The following is a 23035-nucleotide window of genomic DNA, read 5'->3' as shown; positions in this document are numbered from 1 at the left end:
TTTTCTCCGGTTTTCTAGTAGTGAGATACCTGTTCCTAAATTAAAGGTAGTGGGATTGATGTGATTTCTGTTGAGATACATTAATGATTTAAGTAACGAGATGCATATGAGCACTACCTCTTCTGTATTAGCCACCCATAACTATCTATTTAATTCCATAAACCCGTGAAAGTGTTTTATCTGACCCCAATATTTCTTTTGTTTCTATTGCTAGAGATATTCAAACATGTAGCACTGTTTTTTCTAATCCTTCATGTTGCTATTTTTTTCATAATTAATTTATACTCGTGCGTTCTTTGTTCTAGTGTAAGAGCGATTGTTGCTTTAAATCTTCACAATTATGGGAGTGGAAGAAATCCATGGGGTAGTCCTAAACGACAGTATTTGGAAAAGGTATCACACATCTGTCCTCCGAGTCTATTTTTAACACCAGTCAATTTTGCTCTGTTGAGTATCCATCTCCATGTGATAGCTGTGATTCTATGGCTTAGGTTGGGTTTGGTACAAGGTTAGAAAATGGTGATAATAATTACAAGAGTAATTCTTAAGGCTGCGGATGTGGGTGTAAAAGTGAGTTATTAACATCGTTTGGTGAGAGGTTAGAAAAGGTAATGTGTTAATGGGGCCAGTTAGAATTAAATATTAAAGAATGTATTTTAGAAGATTCCACTAACAAGGGGTGACTAAAAGAGGAAAAAATAGGTTTCAAGTTTGTGGAAGAGAAAAAAAAAGGAGAGAAGTTTTGCCCCCCCTGAAAATCCTTTCCCTTCCTCTCGTAGGTTAAAATTTACCCCCTAATTTGCACCATGTGAGAAGTAATTTATAACCCCTTAATAATTCCTCCTCTCTAGTTGTTTGTTGTTGTTTACAACAAACAACTATAATCATACAACCCTTGTAATATTTAAACCCCGTCACTCCAAACCAAACATAACCTTAAGGTAAATTGAAACTTATTCTCATGCTTGGTTAAATTATGCTTGCTTACTTTTCTGATTCCTAAGAATAATTTATCATTTATATAAATTTCATTGTTTCTTTTTCAGAAAGGTTTTGTTGAGGCCCATGTTGATGATGGTCTCCTAGAGATTTTTGGCTTAAAGCATGGATGGCATGTGTCATTTGTCATGGTTGAACTCATCTCCGCCAAACACATAGCCCAGGTACTGCAGTCTTTCTGAAACTTTAAAATTGCTTAAGTTTGTCATGGTAATCCCTTGCATATTAGAAAACTACACAAAATCGTTTTTGGGACATAAGGCGGATAACATTATGTTGCTTTGGAGCTTCATAGTATATGATCCTTGGATCTTTCTTTTTGCAGTTTGATCTGACAGTTGGATCTTATCAAAGAAATAAGTACATCATCATAAACTCTAAAGAAATTGTGTTGCAGACATCTGAGAGACTGAATATAAAATATTGTTGAGCAAGAATCTATATATTTTGAAAATTTCATTTTGTGTTTTGGCATGCATGTGTATGTGTGTGCACATGAATTTTGGGCATTACTTTTGTATGAAGTGTATTGTTATACAATATTTTGGTTTAACATTTTGATGGATGGAATTTATAATTTGGTTAAAGATTTATCAACTATAATTCAATGTTACAAGCAGGTTTATCCAAATCCAAACATCCATTTCTTAATCCTAGTTCACAGTTGATAATTACGTATATTGAAGTTCTTAAATGCTGAATGAATGGAAAGAGGACCTAGGCTGGCATTGTGTTGCTTTTGACGGTTGAACCCCATTCTCTTGAAGTAATGCTTTCTTGTTCACAAGTTTTATTGGTATCTTTCAGGCTGCAGCAATACGATTGGAAGTAAGGAGTGGAGAATGGAAAGATACTTATATGCAGTTGGACGGCGAACCTTGGAAGCAGCCCATGAGCAAGGAATACTCAACATTTGTGGAAATTAAGAGGGTGCCTTTTCAATCTCTCATGGTTAATGGATTATGAGAATAGGCGTATTGGGTTGCTTTGGTTTAGGTTTGTATCCTTGAAGGAGGTGGCATTTCCTCAGGGCTGAAATCACTGGCAAACGTGGTGTAAATTTGTACTTTTATTTATGGATAACAGTGCTAGTACATTTGCTGTAAATTTGCATGCCATTGTAAGACCTGCAACGACATCTAAATCATCAAGTTGCTCAGCAACTCAGTCAAATTCTACTTGAAATTATTTGCTTCCATCTAACATGCTTGTGATAGGGCTATAGCTTGATGTGCAGGACAATGTTGTGTTTGTTCCTACAAAGGTAGAGCTCCTGATAGGATTCCATCTAGATATAGAAAAGTTGATGATTATTGAACCACCACTACACTAAAAAAAAGGATAACTTGTCTCTGATAAGTTATGCACAGCGACAAAAAATGCACCTTCAGAGGACAATTCTCCAGGCTTAGCCTTAAATTTTCAAGGAAGGATATTCAACACATCTACCAGGAGAGCTCTCCTACGTCGAAGCGCCCAAATCCAATTTCAAAATTCTGCCATTAAACAGGTAACCAAAGTTGCATTTTATGATTTCTCTGTTTGCAAGGAGCTTGGACACCCACAACTTTCTCTACAAAGAAAGCATACCGTTTGTCTATTACTGTTGTGTTGTTGATTGTAAAACCACCATCCTTAACCACCGAAATGACAATCAACTAATGATCACTGAAGATTGAAGTCTAGCATTTGAAGTGCTTTGCGCTTCAAGTATATATAAAAGATCATAAGCTCGTGTTATTTATAGGATATTTGTAAGTGTAGTAGCAATTACTTTTCAAAATATATTTTATTTAAAAATATATTAAAATAATATTTTTAATTTTAAAATAATATTTTTAGCATCAGCAAGTCAAAAAATTCAAAACATAAAAAATAATTAATTTTAAAAAAATCATTTTAAAAAAAAATTATATTTGAAATGCAATTTCAAATAACCTCTTATGGTTTGTATTTGAGGTGTGTGTATATACATATATATATTTTAAAAAAAGAGTAATGCTGTATTTAAATCATGGTTTTGTATTTCAAATAGAAAAAAAAATCCTAGTCATGAAGTGGCTGTGAATTCCTCAATGCCCTGATTGCCATAAACATAATATATACCACAAGGACATCATATGTTAACTTTCAATCAGCATTGGCGAATGGATGGTGGCTCACCATTATTCATGTACAGCTGGTTATTGTGGGCTACATTGTGTTAGTATTTGTACCACTGTTCACTGAGGTAGGATTCCCGCGGTTTTGATCCCCAACAACAACTTCGGCTCCTTCATCGGAAGTCATTTCATGCACATAGGCAGTATCAGGTGAAGCTCGGTTTATTTCCGGAGTGTTAGGGGCAACAGTATCTGCATTGGAGGCAATAAAATTTGTACCACTATTCCCCGAGGTAAGATTGTCATGGTTTTGATTTTCTCCAACATCTTCGGCTCCTTCATTGGAAGTCATTTCATGCACGTTGCCAGTCTCAGGTGAGGCTCCAATACTTTCAGGACCTGTGACAGCGTGAACTCTAGATTCAGTTCGCCTAAGATGATGGACGGAGGGATCTTTCTGGTCAAAACGCTTTGCTACCTCAAGAATTCTCAGCCACATGGATTGTTCTTCATGCATTGTGTTTGAAGCAGGATAATTTGAGCAAAGGAACCTGATGATATATATCAGGAGCGAAGATATGGAAGCAACTCCAGAGATAAGGAAGAGGCCCGCGAAGCTAGACAACCTTAGACCACCTGAAGAGGTTTCAGTTCCTCGATCTTCACAGGTGATTTCCCTACCGAAGCTTTTCCTCTTAATTGCTTCCATTTTATCATGATCTTCAGTGACATTCAAGATTGCTCTTGAGATATGAGAGACTAGTGGGGAGTTAAGTGGGAAGGCCTATAATGACAAAAGGAAGAAGAAAATAGATCGAGCTGATTAGAAAGTTTACTCACTGCTTAAGTTCTGTAATATATAGTTATATACATGCTTAACAATGGCTAATCACTTTTGCCTTAATTATAAGTAGCCTGATAATCATGGAGTTCTACTTAAAACCTAACAACTTCAGAAAGAGAGAGAGAGAGAGTCACTCACAAAGCCAAATCCATCGGTTTGATAGGTTGGTCCTACCATTTGAAATTTAGAGCAGCGGTACTTGTCAAGGAAGCGTCTAACGTAGGGAATTTCATCAAAGATAGCAGCCACACCACCATTATGGGATCCTCTAGACAACGCATCGTGATACTCCTCTGGAGTGCTATATTCCTTCAACATCGTGTCATTGAAAAGTAATTCTTTTTTAAGGAAATCTTTCACAAAAGAATTTTTCTGGTGTCCAACAAAGTAATTATTCCTCCTGATCTCTTTGACATCAACAAATGCGGGATGCATCCGCTGTACTGTTATTAAAAGAATTGGGATTTATGATGATGCTTCACTATTTATTAAATAATTTACAAAATTAAATACAAAAAAATAAGATATGAAAAGCAAAACACTTCAAGAGTGAAATAGTGAAACTGTAACATGCAAGAAAACATCAATGCATGAACCACATTTGATTTCAAGCTTCTTGCGGTATTGTTGAAGAAAAAGGAAAAGCCATTGAAGGTTTGTAGTATAGAAGAGCTACATTCATCTCTCAAAATATTAATTTAGTATTTTTAAAATAAAAAATAAGTTCAAAAACACCATTGAGTCACATAAACAAACACAACCAAGAGGTTAGAAATTCTATTTGGTACTGTGGTAAAACTTTTTTTTAAAAGTAGTTTTTTTGTTTATAAATCTATTAAAATAATATTTTATTTTATTTTTTAAAATTTATTTTCGATATTAACATATTTATTTTCGGTAAAACTGGCAATCTTTTTGCAAGTGCTGTTTGTATTGCGTGTCTATCCTCCTACACAAAGGCTTGAATTGCAAACTTACAGCACGCACAACACAATAACAAGAGCTGACAATTATAAAATAAATATTCCATATTTCAAAACATCATCCTTGATATTACATTATAAAAATAAAGCTTTACAGCATATTTAGTCAGAATTTTCGTCTTCGTCCTCAATTGAATTGTTATCATCTTCATCGCACTCTTCAGTGTGGTTATCATCTTCTTCATCAACATTCTCTAGTCCACTAGAGCTCAAAACAACATTCAACTCCTATGTATCAACATCAACAACACTATCGTCGAAAACATGAAAATTTGAATTTTCGTTTAAGTCAATCGAAGGAGCAACTCGATATGGTTCAACAACCTCACTAGCTAGAAAGACTTCATCTATCACACTTGTGTCTTCGTTCTCATCCTGAACAACCTCGACACGACCCCTGGGTTTGGTTTTTAAAATTGATAACCAATCAACTCTTGATTGGTCCTTTCTAGAGGAAGGGGTGTATGTGTAATAAACTTGTTGGCATTGCTTTGCGAAAACAAAGACATCGTTTACGTTGCGGTGTCTAGCTTTTGAGTTGATTTCAACGAGACCATAGTGAGGATCTACTCTGATTCCTTTGTCAATTGTGTCATATCAATAGCATTTGAATAAAAACACTCTATTCTGCTCGCTATAATATTGCAATTTGATGACCTCTTCCAATCTACTGTAGTAGTCAACTTCAAACTCACTAGAAGTCGATCCCTTAATACAAACACCGCTGTTGTATGTCTTTCTTCCATGCCCGTATTCTTCAGTATGAAAGACATATCAATTGACAAAATACTTGTTATAGCACTTGAATTTTCTTTCAGGGCCCAGGCTTAGTAAAGACAGTGAAATAGCAGCACTACCTCCCATTTGATAAACCTTGTATATCAAATACAACAATAATCAATAAACGGATATTCTGTAATATTGACGTACAATTAATTACATTGCAAGAGATAATAAGTTTGTGATATGACTTACATGTGTTCTAAACCATGTGGCAAATTGTTCATCTTGTAATTGAAAGATCTGGGATTCAGTTAGCTGTGAGTTATTGGATAGTAAGTATCGTTGATGTTGCCTGCAAGGTTGTTCCAAATTATATGAGTTTATGGTATCACAAAACATAAATAGTACACTTTTGACAAAGTTTAAGTCGAACATCTACTTACTTAATAAAAGGTCTCAGCTCATCGCAGTTAAATATGACATAATTATGTGCTTGTCTGAACTCTATTTCAGACAAATATCTTCCCCCTCACGATATTTTTAGGTGTGGGTCGTCCAGGATTGGAGAATATTGACAAGTTCCCACTTGAAGGCACTTCACCACCATCATCATGTTGTGGAACACGGTTGATCTTCGTTCTCAAATGAGGTTCGAAATAGTATGAGATAAATGTTGAGATCTCCTCAACAATATAGGCCTCACATATTGATGCCTCAACATACGCCTTGTTCTTAACCTTTTTTTTAAGATTGAACAAGTACCTACATATATAGAATTAATTAAAAATTATCAATTAAAAAAATTAAGAAACGTTTAATTATGAATTACATAGCAACTGTAATATCTAACCTCTCGAATGGATACTTCCATCTGTACTGGGTCGGTCCTCCAACTTTTACCTCAAACAGTAAATGTACAGGTAGATGCTCCATTGAGTCAAAAAATAATGGAGGGAATATCATCTCAAGTTTGCATATTGTCTCCACGATATTCATTTCAAGCCTTTCAATGTGATCAACATTCATCTTGTTGGAACATATATCTCTTTAGAAATGACTGATCTACGTGAGTGCATCCCATATCCCCTTTTGCAACAAATCACGAAAAGCTAATGGGATGAGTGTTTGCATAAATACATGGCAGTCATGACTCTTCATTCCAAATAATTTGCATTCCTCCGTATTAACCAGCCTTGATATGTTCGAGGCATGTCCATCGGGGAAACGCAGACTCTTAGGTCATTTGTAGACTAGTAGTTGTGCGTTTTTCTCTAACACGAAGCTTGCTCTTGGTTTTGCGACCCGTGACCCATCACAAACCAACTCCATATTTTTACGGTTACAGAACAACGCTACATCCAATCTAGCCTTGATGTTGTCTTTTGTCTTCCCCTTCACATCCATAACGGTGTTGAAAATGTTCTCAAATACGTTGTTTTCAATGTGCATGACGTCAAGATTATGACGAAGAAGATTGGTCTTCCAATAAGGAAGCTCCTAAAAGATACTTCGCTTCACCTAATTATGGGTCAAACCAAAACCAGGAAACTTATGCTTACCTGATTGGAGACCAAACACAATACCATACTCTGACACAACATCATGCAATTCTTCACCAGAAAGACGTGGGGGTGCAACATCCTTTTCAACTCTACCAACAAAGAAATCTTTTTTGTTCTTTCAGTACCTGTGATTCGGTGGCAAGAAACGACGGTGACAGTAAAAAAAAAAGCTTTACCCCTGTTTGTTAGTGTGAATGCCTTGTTGTTCTCCATAGAGTATGGACATGCTAGTTTTCCATGCGTGCTCCAACCAGAAACCATTCCATAAGCTAGGAAATCATTGATAGTCCACATCAAAGCCGCTCTCATAACAAAATTCTGTTTCCTCGAGATATCATAAGTCAAAGCTCCAGAGGACCACAACTGTGTCAACTTATCAATCAACAGTCGAAGACAAACATCTATATTCTGCCCCGGACTGCTCGGACCTGGTATGACCATAGATAAAAACATGAACTCCGGCCTCATACACATCCTCGGTGGCAAGTTATAAACCGTCAATATGACCGGCCAACAAGAATAAGGAGCAGCAAATGACTCAAATGGGTTGAATCCATCTGTACACAACCCAAGACGCACGTTCCTTGATTTAGCTGAAAAGTGAGGATGCACACTGTTAAAGTGTTTCCATGCTTTGCCGTCAAAAGGATGCACCATCACTCCATCAACCGCATGATGTGATTTGTGCCATGTCATGTGCTCAGCGGTCCTTGGTGACATGAATAACCTCTGCAGTCTAGGTGTGATTGGGAAGTATCTAAGTTTTTTATATGCCACAAGAGTCTTTCCTCTGCCAGTTCTGGGTTTGTAACGGGAATGCCCACATGTCATGCACTCAGTCAGCTCAGCATTTTCAAGGTAGTATAACATGCAGAAGTTAGGGTACATGTCAATTTTCTAGTATCCTAAACCGAGGGGTTTAATCATGGACTTGGCAGCATAGAAGTTCTCTTTCAGCCTGTTCTCTTTCAGGTAATATTTTTACGGGCATCATCAAAAAGAAAATTAAAAAGAATAGAAAGAAGAAAAAAAATCTAAACAAAAGGAATTGAGAAAAAAAAATTGAGAAAACAAAAGGATTAAAACAAAAAACAATGAGAAAAAGATTTATATATATATATATATATTGGAGGGAGGGTTAGATATTATATCCATATTTTTTATCCAAACTGTATTTTCCAAAGCATAACCAAGAAAATCCATCCAAACACTCGTAGTAATTAAGAGTAAGCTGAATTATAAAAATTAAAAGAATTGGGATTTATGATGGTGCTTCACTATTTATTAAATAATTCACAAAATTAAATACAAAAAAATAAGATATAAAAAGCAAAACACTTCAAGAGTGAAATAGTGAAACTGTAACATGCAAGAAAACATCAATGCATGAACCACATTTGATTTCAAGCTTCTTGCGGTATTGTTGAACAAAAAGGAAAAGACATTGAAGGTTTGTAGTATAGTATAGCTACATTCATCTCTCAAAATATTAATTTAATATTTTTAAAATAAAAAATAAGTTAAAAAACACCAAAGAGTCACACAAACAAACACAACCAAGAGGTTAGAAATTCTATTTGGTACTGTGGTAACAATTTTTTTTTAAAAGTATTTTTTTGTTTATAAATCTATTAAAATAATATTTTATTTTATTTTTTAAAATTTATTTTCGATATTAACATATTAGAACAATCTAAAACCACCAAAACAATTAATTTAAAACAAAAATATTCTTTTTTAGAAATTTAAAGGCTTCTGTATCTTTTCAACCAAAAAAAATAACTTGTTTTTATTACATCATTGCTTCAACTTCTTCATTGCATGATTATCAAAAAGCCAAGGAAGAGAAAAGATAAAAATATAACTTAGCATTACATCATTGCTTCAACTTCTTCATTTTTCATTAAATCCAGTGCTGCATTTTGTAAAGTCAGTTTTTTAATTAAAATATGCTATATTTTAAATTGTAAAAATAAACTTTATTTCTAACGATAGCATGGCATGATATTAAGTGGGGGCATGATTCGACAAAACATTTGTCAATTTTTTTTTTTTAAATAGAGTTATGGCAATTTTACTGTGAATGATATTGTGGATACAAACTAATTTAATTGGGGATATTAATAGTGATAACACTATTTTTACCCTTAATCTATCAGAAGTTAGGTTGTGCTGGGAGGGCTACTGTGGTTTTTTAGTTCCACCATGGCTATTCTGACTTTTTCATCTGACACCAAATTTCTCCATGAAGTAACATAAAATAATGAGAAATTTTGGCTATTTCACGAGAGATATGTTAAAAAAAAAAGATGGATATTTAAGTATCTCAAATGCACTTTTAGTTTTAGTCTATGTTTTGAAAATGATAAACCTATTCTAAATGGATATATAAATACATGTATAGCTAGTAATGTTGATTTCAGAAAATTCACATCGAGATACTTAATGACTTTTGCAAGGAAGCAGATTCATAGCAATTAATGATGCAAAAATATGAACTTGGCCTAATAGTTAAAATATCCATTACAAAGGTTGAATACATTGCTCTTACTGAAAATGACAAATAGTTGTTAAGGGTACAAAAATTCTTATATGAATTTGGCCCAATGTAAAAGAACTTTGAGTTGCATGACATCCAAAATTCAAGTCATTTTAGTGAGCATCATACTATCCATTCTCGATCAAAACACATTAAAATTAGATATCAATGGATTCAATATGGTATGAAAATGAAGTCTTTAATTGTTGGAAATATGCATATCAATAACAATATATAAAAAATGATAATCAAGCTTTAACTATTTTCATATAATTTATTCCATTTCTTGCAATTTAACTATATTTATATGTCTCCATGATTTTTAATATTTTTACAGGCATCAGTGAAAAGAAAATTAAAAAGAAAGAGAGAAGAAAAAAAATCTAAACAAAAGGAAATGAGAAAAAAAAAGAAATTGAGAAAACAAAAGGAGTTTAAAACAAAAAATAATGAGAAAAAGATTATATATATATATATATATATATTATCTAGTTTAAATTTATTTTTTAAAAATTAATTAATTTAAGATAATATAAATATATTAATTTATTAAATTTAATTAAGAATATATTTTGTATATTATTTTATTACATACCATTCAATTTTTACATTGTTTTTATTCATATTTTTATAATGTAAGCAATTTTTTTGCAAACCATTATTTTTTTTAATCTTATCTAATTGCGTTTCTAATAGTGTATATTTTTATTTTTATATACTTAAATAAAAATTATTTCTTAAAAAATGATGTTATCAAGCTCAGTTAAATTCATAATTTAAATTACGAGTTTAACAAGTTAATTCAAGTTGTTTTGGGTCAATTAAATCTTGCTTGCTAGATTTTGACTAGAGTCCAATGCTCTAAATTGTAAATGAAAATCTCAACAAAATTAAAATATCTGTTTTAAATAATGTTTGGAAGTTTTGGCAAAGTTTAATTTATCGTTTTAATGTTTGGAAGTCATGGTAATCCCTTGCATATTAGAAAACTACACAAAATCTTTTTTGGGACATAAGGGGGATAACATTATGTTGCTTTGGAGCTTCATAGTATATGATCCTTGGATCTTTCTTTTGCGTATTTGATCTGGCAGTTGGATCTTATCAAAGAAATTAGTACATCATCATAAACTCTAAAGAAATTGTGTTGCAGTCATCTGAGAGACTGAATATAAAATATTGTTGAGCAAGAATCTATATATTTTGAAAATTTCATTGTGTTTTGGCATGCATGTGTATGTGTGTGCACATGAATTTTGGGCATTACTTTTGTATGAAGTGTATTGTTATACAATATTTTGGTTTAACATTTTGATGGATGGAATTTATAATTTGGTTAGAGATTTATCAACTATAATTCAATGTTAGAAGCAGGTTTATCCAAATCCAAACATCCATTTCTTAATCCTAGTTCACAGTTGATAATTACGTAAATCGAAGTTCTTAAATGCTGAATGAATGGAAAGAGGACGTAGGCTGGCATTGTGTTGCTTTTGACGGTTGAACCCCATTCTCTTGAAGTAATGCTTTCTTGTTCACAAGTTTTATTGGTATCTTTCAGGCTGCAGCAATACGATTGGAAGTAAGGAGTGGAGAATGGAAAGATTCATATATGCAGATGGACGGCGAACCTTGGAAGCAGCCCATGAGCAAGGAATACTCAACATTTGTGGAAATTAAGAGGGTGCCTTTTCAATCTCTCATGGTTAATGGATTATGAGAATAGGCGTATTGGGTTGCTTTGATTTAGGTTTGTATCCTTGAAGGAGGTGGCATTTCCTCAGGGCTGAAATCACTGGCAAACGTGGTGTAAATTTGTACTTTTATTTATGGATAACAGTGCTAGTAAATTTGCTGTAAACTTGCATGTCATTGTTGTTACATTAAACTCATTCTAGAAGATCAAAAACAGCAACCATCACTTGTATCCACCGCCTGCAGTCACCGCCAGCCATCAGCCGCCAGCCACCAGCTATCAACCGCCTTCACAAACCGCCAGCAGCCTTTACAAGCCGCCAACTAAGAATTTTTCTTACTTTCAATTTGTGTATAAATAGACAACTAAGTTTATGCTATTATCAGTGTGTGGGAGAGATAAGAGAGAAACATTAGAGAGAAAACAGAGGGCGTGTATTAAGAGCTTTTGTTTATTTTGTAAGCTTCTTGTTGTTGAAATAAAACAATGTGTTTTATCCCCTCTGAGTGTTTCAAAGCCACCACCAGTGGTTTCTCCCACCAACAATTGGTATCAGAGCCTCGTTCGTTAGAAAACAGAGGCGTTGTTGGGATACATCTGATTTTTCAAAGTTCTCAAAAACAAGTTTTGATCATTCCACAGTGTAGGGTTCATCCATACGAACTCGTCGGTGTAAAAATCAGATTCATCGGAGCAAGAGGTGGACAACACGCGCCTCTTGAAAGTGTTAGTAATTCCACAATCTCCACATTAGGAATAAACAATCTGTACATATTTACTTTCCTATTGTAACGATAACTTACAATGTAGTAATTGATTCCTAATAGGAAGGAAAGCCTAGAATCCTACCTATGTAAGGAATCCTGCTTGTATAAGGAATCCTGCTTCTATAAATACATGTAAAGATACAGATATCAATAATATCGTTCAAACAGATTCAATTCTCTTTGTCTCTTAAGTTTTACATGGTATCAAAGCTTGACAGAAAAAATTCCCGATCCACTATCACATCCTAAACTCTTCCATGGATGTTTCAAAGGCAAATCTCTCAAGCCCTTACCTCACTCATCATTCTGATCATCCAGGAATGATCTTAATTCCAAAACCTTTGAATGGAGACAATTATTCTACTTGGAAAAGGGTCATGACTCTGGCCTTGAATTCCAAAAACAAACTTGGTTTTGTCGATGGTTCAATCAAAATCCCCTCAAAAGAAATTGATCAAGAAGAGTACGCAACCTGGTCTAGGTGCAATGACATGGTTCACTCCTGGATCGTTAATACTCTCAATCCAGAAATTTCAGATAGTGTAATCTATTACTCTACTGCTCATGAGGTATGGGAAGACCTTCGTGAACGATTCTCCCAAAGCAACGCACCCCGTATCTTTGAAATCCAACGAGATATTGCCTGTCTTCGACAAGAGCAACTCTCTGTTTCTGCATATTACACAAAATTGAAAGGCCTATGGGATGAACTGGCGTCCTATAATGACACCACACATGGACAACAACAAGACCAACAAAAATTGATGCAGTTTTTGATGGGATTAAATGATTCTTACAGTGCTGTTCGCGGGCAGATCCTCCTCATGAATCCCCTTCCTTCAGTTCGCCAAGCATATTCCTCCATCTCTCAAGAAGAAAAACAACGTCTTCTAAGCTCGACACACACAGTAAGTGATTTTAGAAGAAGCGCTGCCATGGCAGTTCGAAACAGCAACCATAGACCCACTGGAAATTTCAATGGAGGGTCGGCTAGATTCGATCGATTTAACCACTCATATGGAGAGCCAGATCCCCGATCAAAAGAAAATTTCACCGGGGGCGGCCGATTTCATCAAGATAGGCGTCGTTCTGGTTCAGGCAGAGGACGCCCTTATTGCTCACACTGTGGAGAGGCATGTCATTGGGTACAAACCTGCTATGAACTTCATGGGTATCCACCGGGTCACCCAAAGGCGAAATATGGGTCGGGTGCAAGACACACCAACTATCACAATAAATCTGCGGCGAATCATGTGTCCAAAGAAAATGCACAACCAGTTATTGGGATTTCAGAGGCCCAATTAAAACAACTTCTCTCACTTCTTGACACAAAAAGTACAGAGTCCAAATCTCAACCACATACAGCAGCTAAACCAGGTTTGTCTAAAGTCACTTCCCGTAGTTGGATCATTAATAGCGGGGTGACAGATCATATCTCTTCTTCGCCTCAATTATCTCTTGGCACAAATAATCGATGTTCATTACCTTCTGTACTCCTGCCTAGTGGAGACAAGGCTAATATTGTTGCAAAAGGATCAATGCCTCTGAATTCAGTCTATTATTTACTCAATGTGCTTTGTGTTCCTACATTCAAAGTAGATTTGATATTAGTCAGTCGCTTGACAAGAGACCTGAATTGCTCAGTAATTTTCTTTCCTTATTGGTGTATTTTGCAGGATCTAGCTACGAGGAGGATGATTGGTTTGGGTAAACAACATAACGGACTGTACTATTTGGTGGCTCTAGCAACAAAGAACAACTTGACCAACCATTCCTCAGCCACGAACCATCCCACCTGCAATCTCACCGTATCACCCACTGATCTTTGGCATAATCGCTTAGGCCATACATCTCCTCTTCGTTTAAATTTCCTTGCCAAGAATTTTTAAAATTTTTCTATTCAGTCCAATAAACCTTGCCCGATATGTCCTTTAGCTAAACAAAGTCGTTTGCCTTTCAGTCCTAGTGTAATTTCTTCTCTTAAACTGTTTGAGCTCATTCATTGTGATATTTGGGGTCGTTATCGACACCCTTCACTTTCTGGTGCTTATTACTTTCTCACTATCGTTGATGATTTTACACGCTTCACATGGATTTTCTTAATGCAACACAAAAGTGAAGCACAATCACTCTTAAGACATTTCTTTAGTTATGTTCTCACTCAATTTAACACCCACATTAAAACTTTTCGAAGTGATAATGGTGGTGAATTTCTCTCACTTCGATCTTTCTTTCACGATAATGGTGTTGTTTTCCAACATTCTTGTGTTTACACGCCTCAACAAAATGGGGTTGTGGAACGCAAACATCGTCATATTTTACAGGTAGCTCGCGCCTTAAGATTCTAAGCCCACCTACCTACCCAATTTTGGGGTGAGTACGCACCTACTGCCACACACATCATTAATCGTCTTCCCTCTCATATTCTCTCTTTCCACAACCCTTTTGAACTTCTTTACTCCAAACCACCATCATTCTCTCATCTCCGTGTCTTTGGGTGTTTAGCATATGCCACTAATGTTCATCCGTCTCACAAATTTGAGCATCGTTCTATCCCTTCTATCTTTATCGGCTATCCCACTAGTCAAAAAGCTTTTAAATTATTTGATTTATCAAACAACAAAATTTTTACCAGTCGAGATGTACGGTTTCATGAACACATTTTTCCTTATGCTTCTGTAAACCCCAACCACACTATTCCTCCCCTACCTCACAAACCTGACCCAAATCCTCTTTCTCTCCACAACACCTACCTACCCTCTACTTTCACACCAACCACATCCACATCATCACCTACCCAAATCTCTCTTCCTCCATCTCCATCTCCCAATCCACCACCTCTTCTCCATACATGCACCCGCCGACCTAAACCTTATGTTCCCTCTACCTCACATTCTGACCCTCCTGACCGCTGCGACACCACCGTCTCTGACGGTATGCCTTACCAGCCCACATCACCAACCTCTTCTCCTCTCAATCCCACTCCACCATCATCAAACACCACACATCCCACCCCCTTGCCCTCACCCGACCCCCCTTTGCTTCGCCGCTCTAGCGGCCATACTATTCCCTCGGTCAAACTCCATGATTATTTATGCTCCACTGTTTACTCCGACCAATCGATCTCCTTGCTACCAGGTCCAAACAGAGGTACACGTTATCCACTGGTCAATTACATTTCTTATCACAGATATACACCTGCTCATCTTTCCTTTGTTGCTCAACTTAGTAAGGTCCTAGAGCCTACTTCTTACTCCGAAGCCTCTGCTCATCCACAATGGCAGGATGCTATGCGTTCTGAATTAAAAGCTCTCCATCACAATGGCACATGGTCTCTCACTACCCTTCCACCGGGCAAAACTCTGATCGGTTGTCGCTGGGTTTACAAGCTCAAACATCACTCTGATGGCTCCATTGAAAGATATAAAGCCCACTTAGTTGCCAAGGGCTTCACCTAACTTGAAGGTGTTGACTACCAGGAGACCTTTTCTCCCACTGCCAAAATTGTCTCCGTTTGCTGCTTATTTGCATTAGCTACCGCTTGGGGTTGGTCTCTCCACCAACTGGATGTCAATAATGCCTTCCTTCACGGTGATTTATCTGAGGAAATTTATATGTCCTCGCCGCCCAGGCTCCTGCGACAGGGGGAGGAACATCTGGTATGTCGCCTCCATAAGTCTTTGTACGGGTTAAAGCAAACATCTCGTCAGTGGTTTGCAAAATTCTCAGAAGCAATTCGCTCTACTGGCTATGAACAATCCCAAGCTGACCATTCCTTGTTCACCAAACAGCAAGGCAAGTCCTTCACAGCCCTTCTAATATACGTTGATGACATTCTGATTACTGGAAATGATCCCATTAGCATTACTGCCACTAAAACCTTCCTGCATAATCTTTTTCACCTCAAAGATCTTGGCACTGTTAAATACTTTCTTGGGATTGAGGTTTCAGCTTCTACAAATGGGATCTTTATTTCCCAACGTAAATATGCTTTAGATATAATTGAGGATGCGGGGTTGTTGAGTGCCGCTCCTATTGATACTCCTATGGAACAAGGTTTGAAATTGTCAGATAAAGGTGATTTAATCAAAGAGCCGGGTCGGTTTAGAAGATTAGTAGGTAGATTAATCTACTTAACTGTATCAAGGCTAGATATAACGTATGTTGTCCATGTCCTAAGTAGATTTATGCATCAACCTCGTAAGCTTCATATGGAAGTAGCTCTACGGGTTGTGAGATATCTAAAGGGTGCACCTGGTAAAGGCTTGTTTTTCTCTTCAAACACTAATTTCAGATTGAGAGCCTATTGTGACTCAGACTGGGCAGGTTGCCCACTCACCAGGAGATCTACTACAGGGTATTGTGTATTCCTTGGTCCTTCATTGATATCTTGGAAATCAAAAAGACAAAAGACAGTTTCATTATCTTCTGCAGAGGCCGAGTATCGCGTAATGACGGGAGCATGTTGTGAATTGACATGGCTTCGATACCTATTGAAGGATTTAGGACTTTTGCATCACAAACCGGCTCTATTGTATTGTGACAACAAGGCTGCCTTGCATAATGCAGCAAATCCAGTCTTTCACGAGCGAACGAGACATATTGAGATGGATTGTCATTACATTAGAGACAAGATTCAAGATGGTTCCGTCACTACAAGGCATGTACATTCTGAACATCAATTGGCCGACATCTTGACCAAGCCCTTGGGGAAAGAAATGTTTCTTTCGATGATTCACAAGTTGGGAGTGCAAGATATCCACTCTCCAACTTGAGGGGGGGTGTTAGTAATTCCACAATCTCCACATTAGGAATAAACAATCTGTATATATTTACTTTCCTATTGTAACGATAACTTACAATGTAGTAATTGATTCCTAATAGGAAGGAAAGCCTAGAATCCTACCTATGTAAGGAATCCTGCTTGTATAAGGAATCCTGCTTCTATAAATACATGTAAAGATACAGAGATTAATAATATCGTTCAAGCAGATTCAATTCTCTTTGTCTCTTAAGTTTTACAGAAAGTTCAGCACTGTAGCTCACTCTCAGTCGACGCGCCCAGAGGTAGAAGACGACTGGAGTGCACGCGCGCCATATTTGAGCCGCGTCGAGCCGCCGCTAGCCGAGCCAAAAGAATACTCCCCATAATATTCCCAGTTCAACCCCAGCGAACCGCCCGACGTCCAAAATCATTTGTCTGACCAGTTCAGCCCATTTCTGACCCATTTTCAACCAAATCAGACCGGTTCCCTACTGTTTTGAGCATTCCGGATCCATCTACAGTGTCTGTTTTGCCAAATTCAACTCCCAGAAGGTGATATAGTCATTCAAAGAGCAAAATGACTACAGAAAATGCACAAACACTCATTCCAAAGCTGACCAAAGACAACTATGATAGTTGATGTATCAGATTGAAGGCATTTCTTGGTTCACAAGAGTGTATAGAGATTGTGCAATATGGTTATGACGAACCAGAGTCCAAAAAAGCAGAATATGCTCTACAAGAGGCAGATAAGCAAGTCCTCAAAGCCAATAGGAAGAAAGACAACTAAGCAAAGACTATCATCTATCAAGGTCTTGATGAAGCCATATTTTAGATTATTGCTTCCGCAGAAACATCAAAAGAGATATGGGAGGCTCTCCAATAAAAATACAAAGGTGCTGACAGAATCAAGAAGATTCATCTCCAATCTTTGCGAGGTGAGTTTGAATTATTGCAAATAAAGTCGGAATCTATTTCTGATTATCACACAAGAATTATGGTGAAGACAGAATCAAGAAGATTCGTCTCCAATCTTTGCGATGTGAGTTTGAATTATTGCAAATGAAGTCCTCAGAATCTATTTCTGATTATCACACAAGAATTATGGTGATAGTCAATCAGATGAGAAGAAATGGAGAAGCCCTCACAGATGCTCGTATTACTGAGAAAATTTTGAGATCCCTAGATCCAAAATTTGATTTTATTGTTGTCGTTATTGAAGAGTCCAAAGAAGTGGACAAGTTGATGGTGGATGAGCTTATGAGTTCTTTGCAAGCTCATGAGCAAAAGATTGTGAAAAAAATAGAGATAAGGCAATTGAGCATGCCTTACAAGCAAAGTTGTCTCTCAAAGACAAATATACCACTCGAGGAGAGGTCAACAAAGACAAGAAGGATTTCAACGATTTCAAGAAAGAGGATACTGGAATACAGGATTTAGAGGAAGAGGTGGTAGAAACACCACCAGAGGAGGTCGAGGACAACAAACATTCACTCCTAGAGGAAGAGGAGGCGGTTACAATAACCGTGACAAGAGGAATATCCAGTGTTATAGTTGCAATCAATTTGGGCACTATAGCACTGAATGTCGAAGGAAAGCTCCATTAGAGATACGTGAACAAGCCAACTATGCAGAGAAGGATGCCATCATCAGAGAATCAACTGCGCCATCATCGGAGAATCAGCTACATTATTTATCCAACAAGGACTTGGCGAGAATCAAGAGAAAATTTAGTATTTAGATTTTAGAGCCAGCAATCACATGTGTGGCAAACGGGATCTATTTGGTGTCACCTTTGGAGATACCTCAAAAGTTTCATTTAAAGGTAAAGGCAACATCCTAATCAAGTTGAAGAATGGCGATCACAGCTACATCACAGATGTTTACTATGTTCCAGCCATAAAGCACAACTTGCTGAGTGTAGGTCAACTTATGGAGAAAGATTATACTCTTTTCATGAAGAATTGTCATCTGACAATTACAGACTACAATGGGAGATTAATTGCCTATGTGAAGATGTCTAAGAATAGGATGTTTCCTTTAAACATCCAATATGATGCAACAAAGTGTTTGAGTGCCATCAGGAACAATGAAGACTGGTTTTAGCACCTAAGGCTTGGACATCTGAATTTCACAAGTTGGAGATGTTAGCAAGCAAGAAGATGGTCAAAGGTATGCCCCACATTGATCATCCAGATGAAGTCTATGAAAGTTGTGTCCTCAGCAAACATCACAGATCCAGTTTTGCCAAAGAAGTCAACTGGAAAGCAAATCAGCCACTGGAGTCAGTGCACACAGATGTGTGTGGTCCCATAAAGCCTATGTCAACTGGACAAAATAGGTACTTCCTTACTTTCATTGATGATTTTAGCAGAAAGACATGGATAGACTTTCTGAAGAGGAAGTCAGAAGTGTTGAATTGTTTTAAAGATTTTAAAGCAATTGTTGAGAACCAAAGTGGATATAAGATCAGAACTGTGAGATCTGTCAAGGTGGAGAATACACTTTAAATGATTTTGAAGCCTTTTGTACACAACAAGGCATCAGACATCAGACAACACCAGCTTATACACCACAGCTGAATGGTGTAGCTGAGAGAAAGAATCGAATGATTCTTGACATGGCAAAAAGTCTACTCAAAGCAAAGAAGCTGCCCAAACAATACTGGGCTGAAGTTGTATTATGTGCAGTGTATCTACTGAATCGCTGCCCAACTAGAAGTTTGCAAGTTGTCACTCCAGAAGAAGCATAGAGTGGTCACAAATCAAGTGTTACTCATCTTCGAGTCTTTGGTTGTGTGTCATATGCAAAGATCCCAAATGCAAGAAGGACCAAACTCGATGATAAAAGCAAGAAATGCATCTTTGTCGGATATGGTGATAGAAGGATGGGATACAAGCTGTATAATCCCATTACAAAGAAGGTAATTATGAGTAGAGATGTTATCTTTGAAGAAGATAAAACTTGGCAATGGAATAATGATCAAGAAGCAGTCAAATGGATCAGTACTGATTTGATCATTGAAGACGAAGTGGAAGTACCAACAGTACTTGCAGAAGGTCCAATATTACCAGCAGATGAGCCACAAAGTCCGGTACACAGATCCCCTGTATTCAACAGGAGAAACACACCAGAATCATCATCAACACCACCATCAGCATCCTCATCAGAAGAACCAAGAAGGATGAGAAATCTAGAAGAGTTGTATGATGTCACTCAAGTCATGGAAGATACAACTCTATTTTGTTTCTTCGCAGATAGTGACCCACTTAGCTTCAATGAAGCTGTCACAGAAGAAAAGTGGATAGATGCAATGGATGAAGAAATACATGCCATTGAGAAGAATGATACCTAGAAGCTGACTAATCTACCAGAAAACAAGAAAGCAATAGGTGTCAAATGGGTCTATAAGACGAAGAAGAATGCAAAAGGAGAAGTATAAGGATACAAAGCCATTGAAGGGAGAAATATTTATCAGATTGAAGTTCATGTTTGGCATGACATCCCTCGATTGATTTTAAAGGGGGGATTTGTTGCATTAAACTCATTCTAGAAGGTCAAAAACAGCAACCACCACTTGCATCCACCGCCTGCAGTCACCGCCAGTGACTTGTCAAACCGCCAGCCATCAACCGTCAGCCACCATCTGTCAACCGCCTTCACAAACCATCAGCAGCCTTTACAAGCCGCCAACTAAGAATTTTTCTTACTTTCAATTTGTGTATAAATAAGCAACTAAGTTTATGCTATTATCAGTGTGTGGGAGAGATAACACTACAACATTATCCAGTTTTACCGATGGTGACAGTAATGAAATCCGTTGGTGAAAATAATACCGACGGAATCACCGACGGAACCCGTCCGTCGGTATAACAGTCGTCGGTAAATCCCATTTCCGTCGCTAATTCTGTCGCAAATAAAAAAAACCACCCACCGACGGAAACACCGACGGTAATACAGACGGATACGCGCGCGCCAAAAACAATTTCCCGCGGGAACATTACCGACGGATTTTCCGTCGGTAATTTCAAGGGTAATTACCGACGGCATTACCGACGGCTTTTTCGTCGGTAATTATGGCATGGCTTGTAATTTTGTTGCAACTCTCTGTGTAATACCGACGGATATTATCCGTCGGTAATGCCGTCGGAAGTTAATCACCGACGGATAATATCCGTCAGTGGTGCCGTCGGTAAAGATGGCATGGATGGTAATTGTTCGGCAACTCTCTGTTAAATACCGACGGATATTATCCGTCGGTATTTCCGTCGGTAGGTATTTAAAATATATAAAAAAAATAATTTATTAATTGTAAAAAACCTTAATAAACAAATAAAAATGCATTAAACATTAAAAATATAAAAGTAATAATATTCATTACAAATGTAATGTGTTGAAAAAACAAAATTAAACTAGAATAGCGGCGGAGCTGGAGGAGGAGGCGGAGGAGGAGGAGGCTGGTTGTTCCCGGGACCATACGGCCAAAAAGAAGCTGCACAAGTATCGTCACCCATCTTTGATCTCATCTCCATGACTATTTGACGGAGCTCATCATAATTCGTCGAGAGTTGTTGATATTGTTGTTTCAACGCAATGAACTCCTCAGACTGGGTGTTCGATACTGATGGAGAGCTTCCAACAGTTGAGACACTATGAGTCGAACGCAAGTTGTCAGCCGTAGTGTTGGAGAGCCCGTAGACCCTATTTTTATCGGGTCCACCAGACGATCCCGCCTCCATCCACAAATCTGGATCGAAATCTGGATGGGTCGACGGATTGTCCCCATATCTCTCCCTCAACCGGCTATTATAGGTCTCCTGAAAATTCCATCGGTAAAAAAATCATCAAATGCAATTCAAGATGCAATTCAAGAAAATAATAACTTACAAAATAAAATGAATGAACGAACATACCACGAAGTGCTGAGCACGGTTGTCCACGAACTGCTGCACTCCTTTTTGGCGGTCTTGACTCCGCACATGCGTCTCTAGAAACAGCTCCATTGGACTCGGTTCACGTCCAAGAGACGCAGCCTGTAAGGAAAAAATAGGTTGAAAGTTAAATATATTATAAGGAACGACAAATTAATTAACGATATATTTCAATAAAATTAATCTTACCATCCGCTTTGCATGTGTGCTGAATGGGACGGATCCGCCAGTGTGCGTGGTCACCGAACCATGAATTTGCCGGTTCCGGTTGTCGGCGCCGGACTGTGAGCGCCGTGAGAACCGCTCTGAGGTCACGTGCTCAATATATGCCGTCCATATTTCCCCCGAGATGAATGGCGGTTTGAATTCCTGCCAAACCGCCACCTCATTCCATCCTTCAAGACCGTTATCCCTCGCATGTCTTTTTGATTTTTTTTGGGTGTCATACCAAAAATCACGCAACCTACTTCCATAGTAACAAATTAGAATTTAAAACATTAAATTATAAAACAAAAATAAATATTATTTTCGATGTTACCTAGTTGCCGCGTGATTCTCCCATACCCTCCTCACAACATTGTTGTCCGCCCTATCCCACTCAAATTTGTTCTGTGTATATAAATAATTCATATAAAATAAAAATAGTACAAGATATAAAATTATAAAAATCATTTATTAAAAATAAGCTGGAAATTAAAAATTAACACCGACCTGAAATCGCTTAAACCATGCATCGATATTAGGTTTCCACTCAGGATGTTTGGAAACCTGGCTCCATTGAAACAATGGAATCTCCATCGACGATTTAAACGCCAATGTTATAGTCCTTGCAGCCTCAATGTTTGTGAACCTGAAATTAAATAAAAGTAGTAATTAATATTAATTAGTTGTTCATAAATTATGTTATAAGTATATAAAAAAAAAACTAAAACCTAAACAAACTTACATTGAGAGGTCATCCTTCCATTATGCCTGGTACTTGCGGGTGAATTGACCCCGCTGTGAAGGCACACCGCTTCTGCGCTGTGAAACCGCGCTAGAAGAGGCAGCATCACAAGTTGGCGTAGATTCCTCGCCGTGATCAGCACCTAAGGATACGTCCTCCTCGCTGCTAGAAGAACTAG

The 23035-nt window shown here is 37.4% G+C and overlaps 1 protein-coding gene across 30 annotated transcripts in view; it reads left to right on the top strand.

Annotated features, from left to right (window-relative positions):
• LOC7465998 (diacylglycerol kinase 7) overlaps positions 1 to 23035 on the top strand; it is a 128348-nt gene that overhangs the window by 32752 nt on the left and 72561 nt on the right. For 2 of the 30 annotated variants that reach the window (XM_052453889.1, XM_052453870.1), the window contains exon 10: positions 306 to 393. The exons of 11 other annotated variants lie outside the window; for them this stretch is intronic. In XM_052453889.1, coding sequence (XP_052309849.1) covers positions 306 to 393 — 88 coding nt within the window. Of the gene's footprint in view, positions 1 to 305; positions 509 to 1046; positions 1164 to 1806; positions 2185 to 11313; positions 11605 to 23035 lie in introns of those variants that run through there. 17 more of the 30 variants (XM_052453883.1, XM_052453882.1, XM_052453880.1 and 14 more) reach the window with 15 other exon arrangements.

Source organism: Populus trichocarpa, chromosome 6 (assembly GCF_000002775.5).
Source record: "Populus trichocarpa isolate Nisqually-1 chromosome 6, P.trichocarpa_v4.1, whole genome shotgun sequence".
Classification (NCBI taxonomy): domain Eukaryota; kingdom Viridiplantae; phylum Streptophyta; class Magnoliopsida; order Malpighiales; family Salicaceae; genus Populus; species Populus trichocarpa.
Note: the sequence above shows the minus strand (reverse complement) of the source record. Positions and strands in the feature narration are given on the sequence as shown.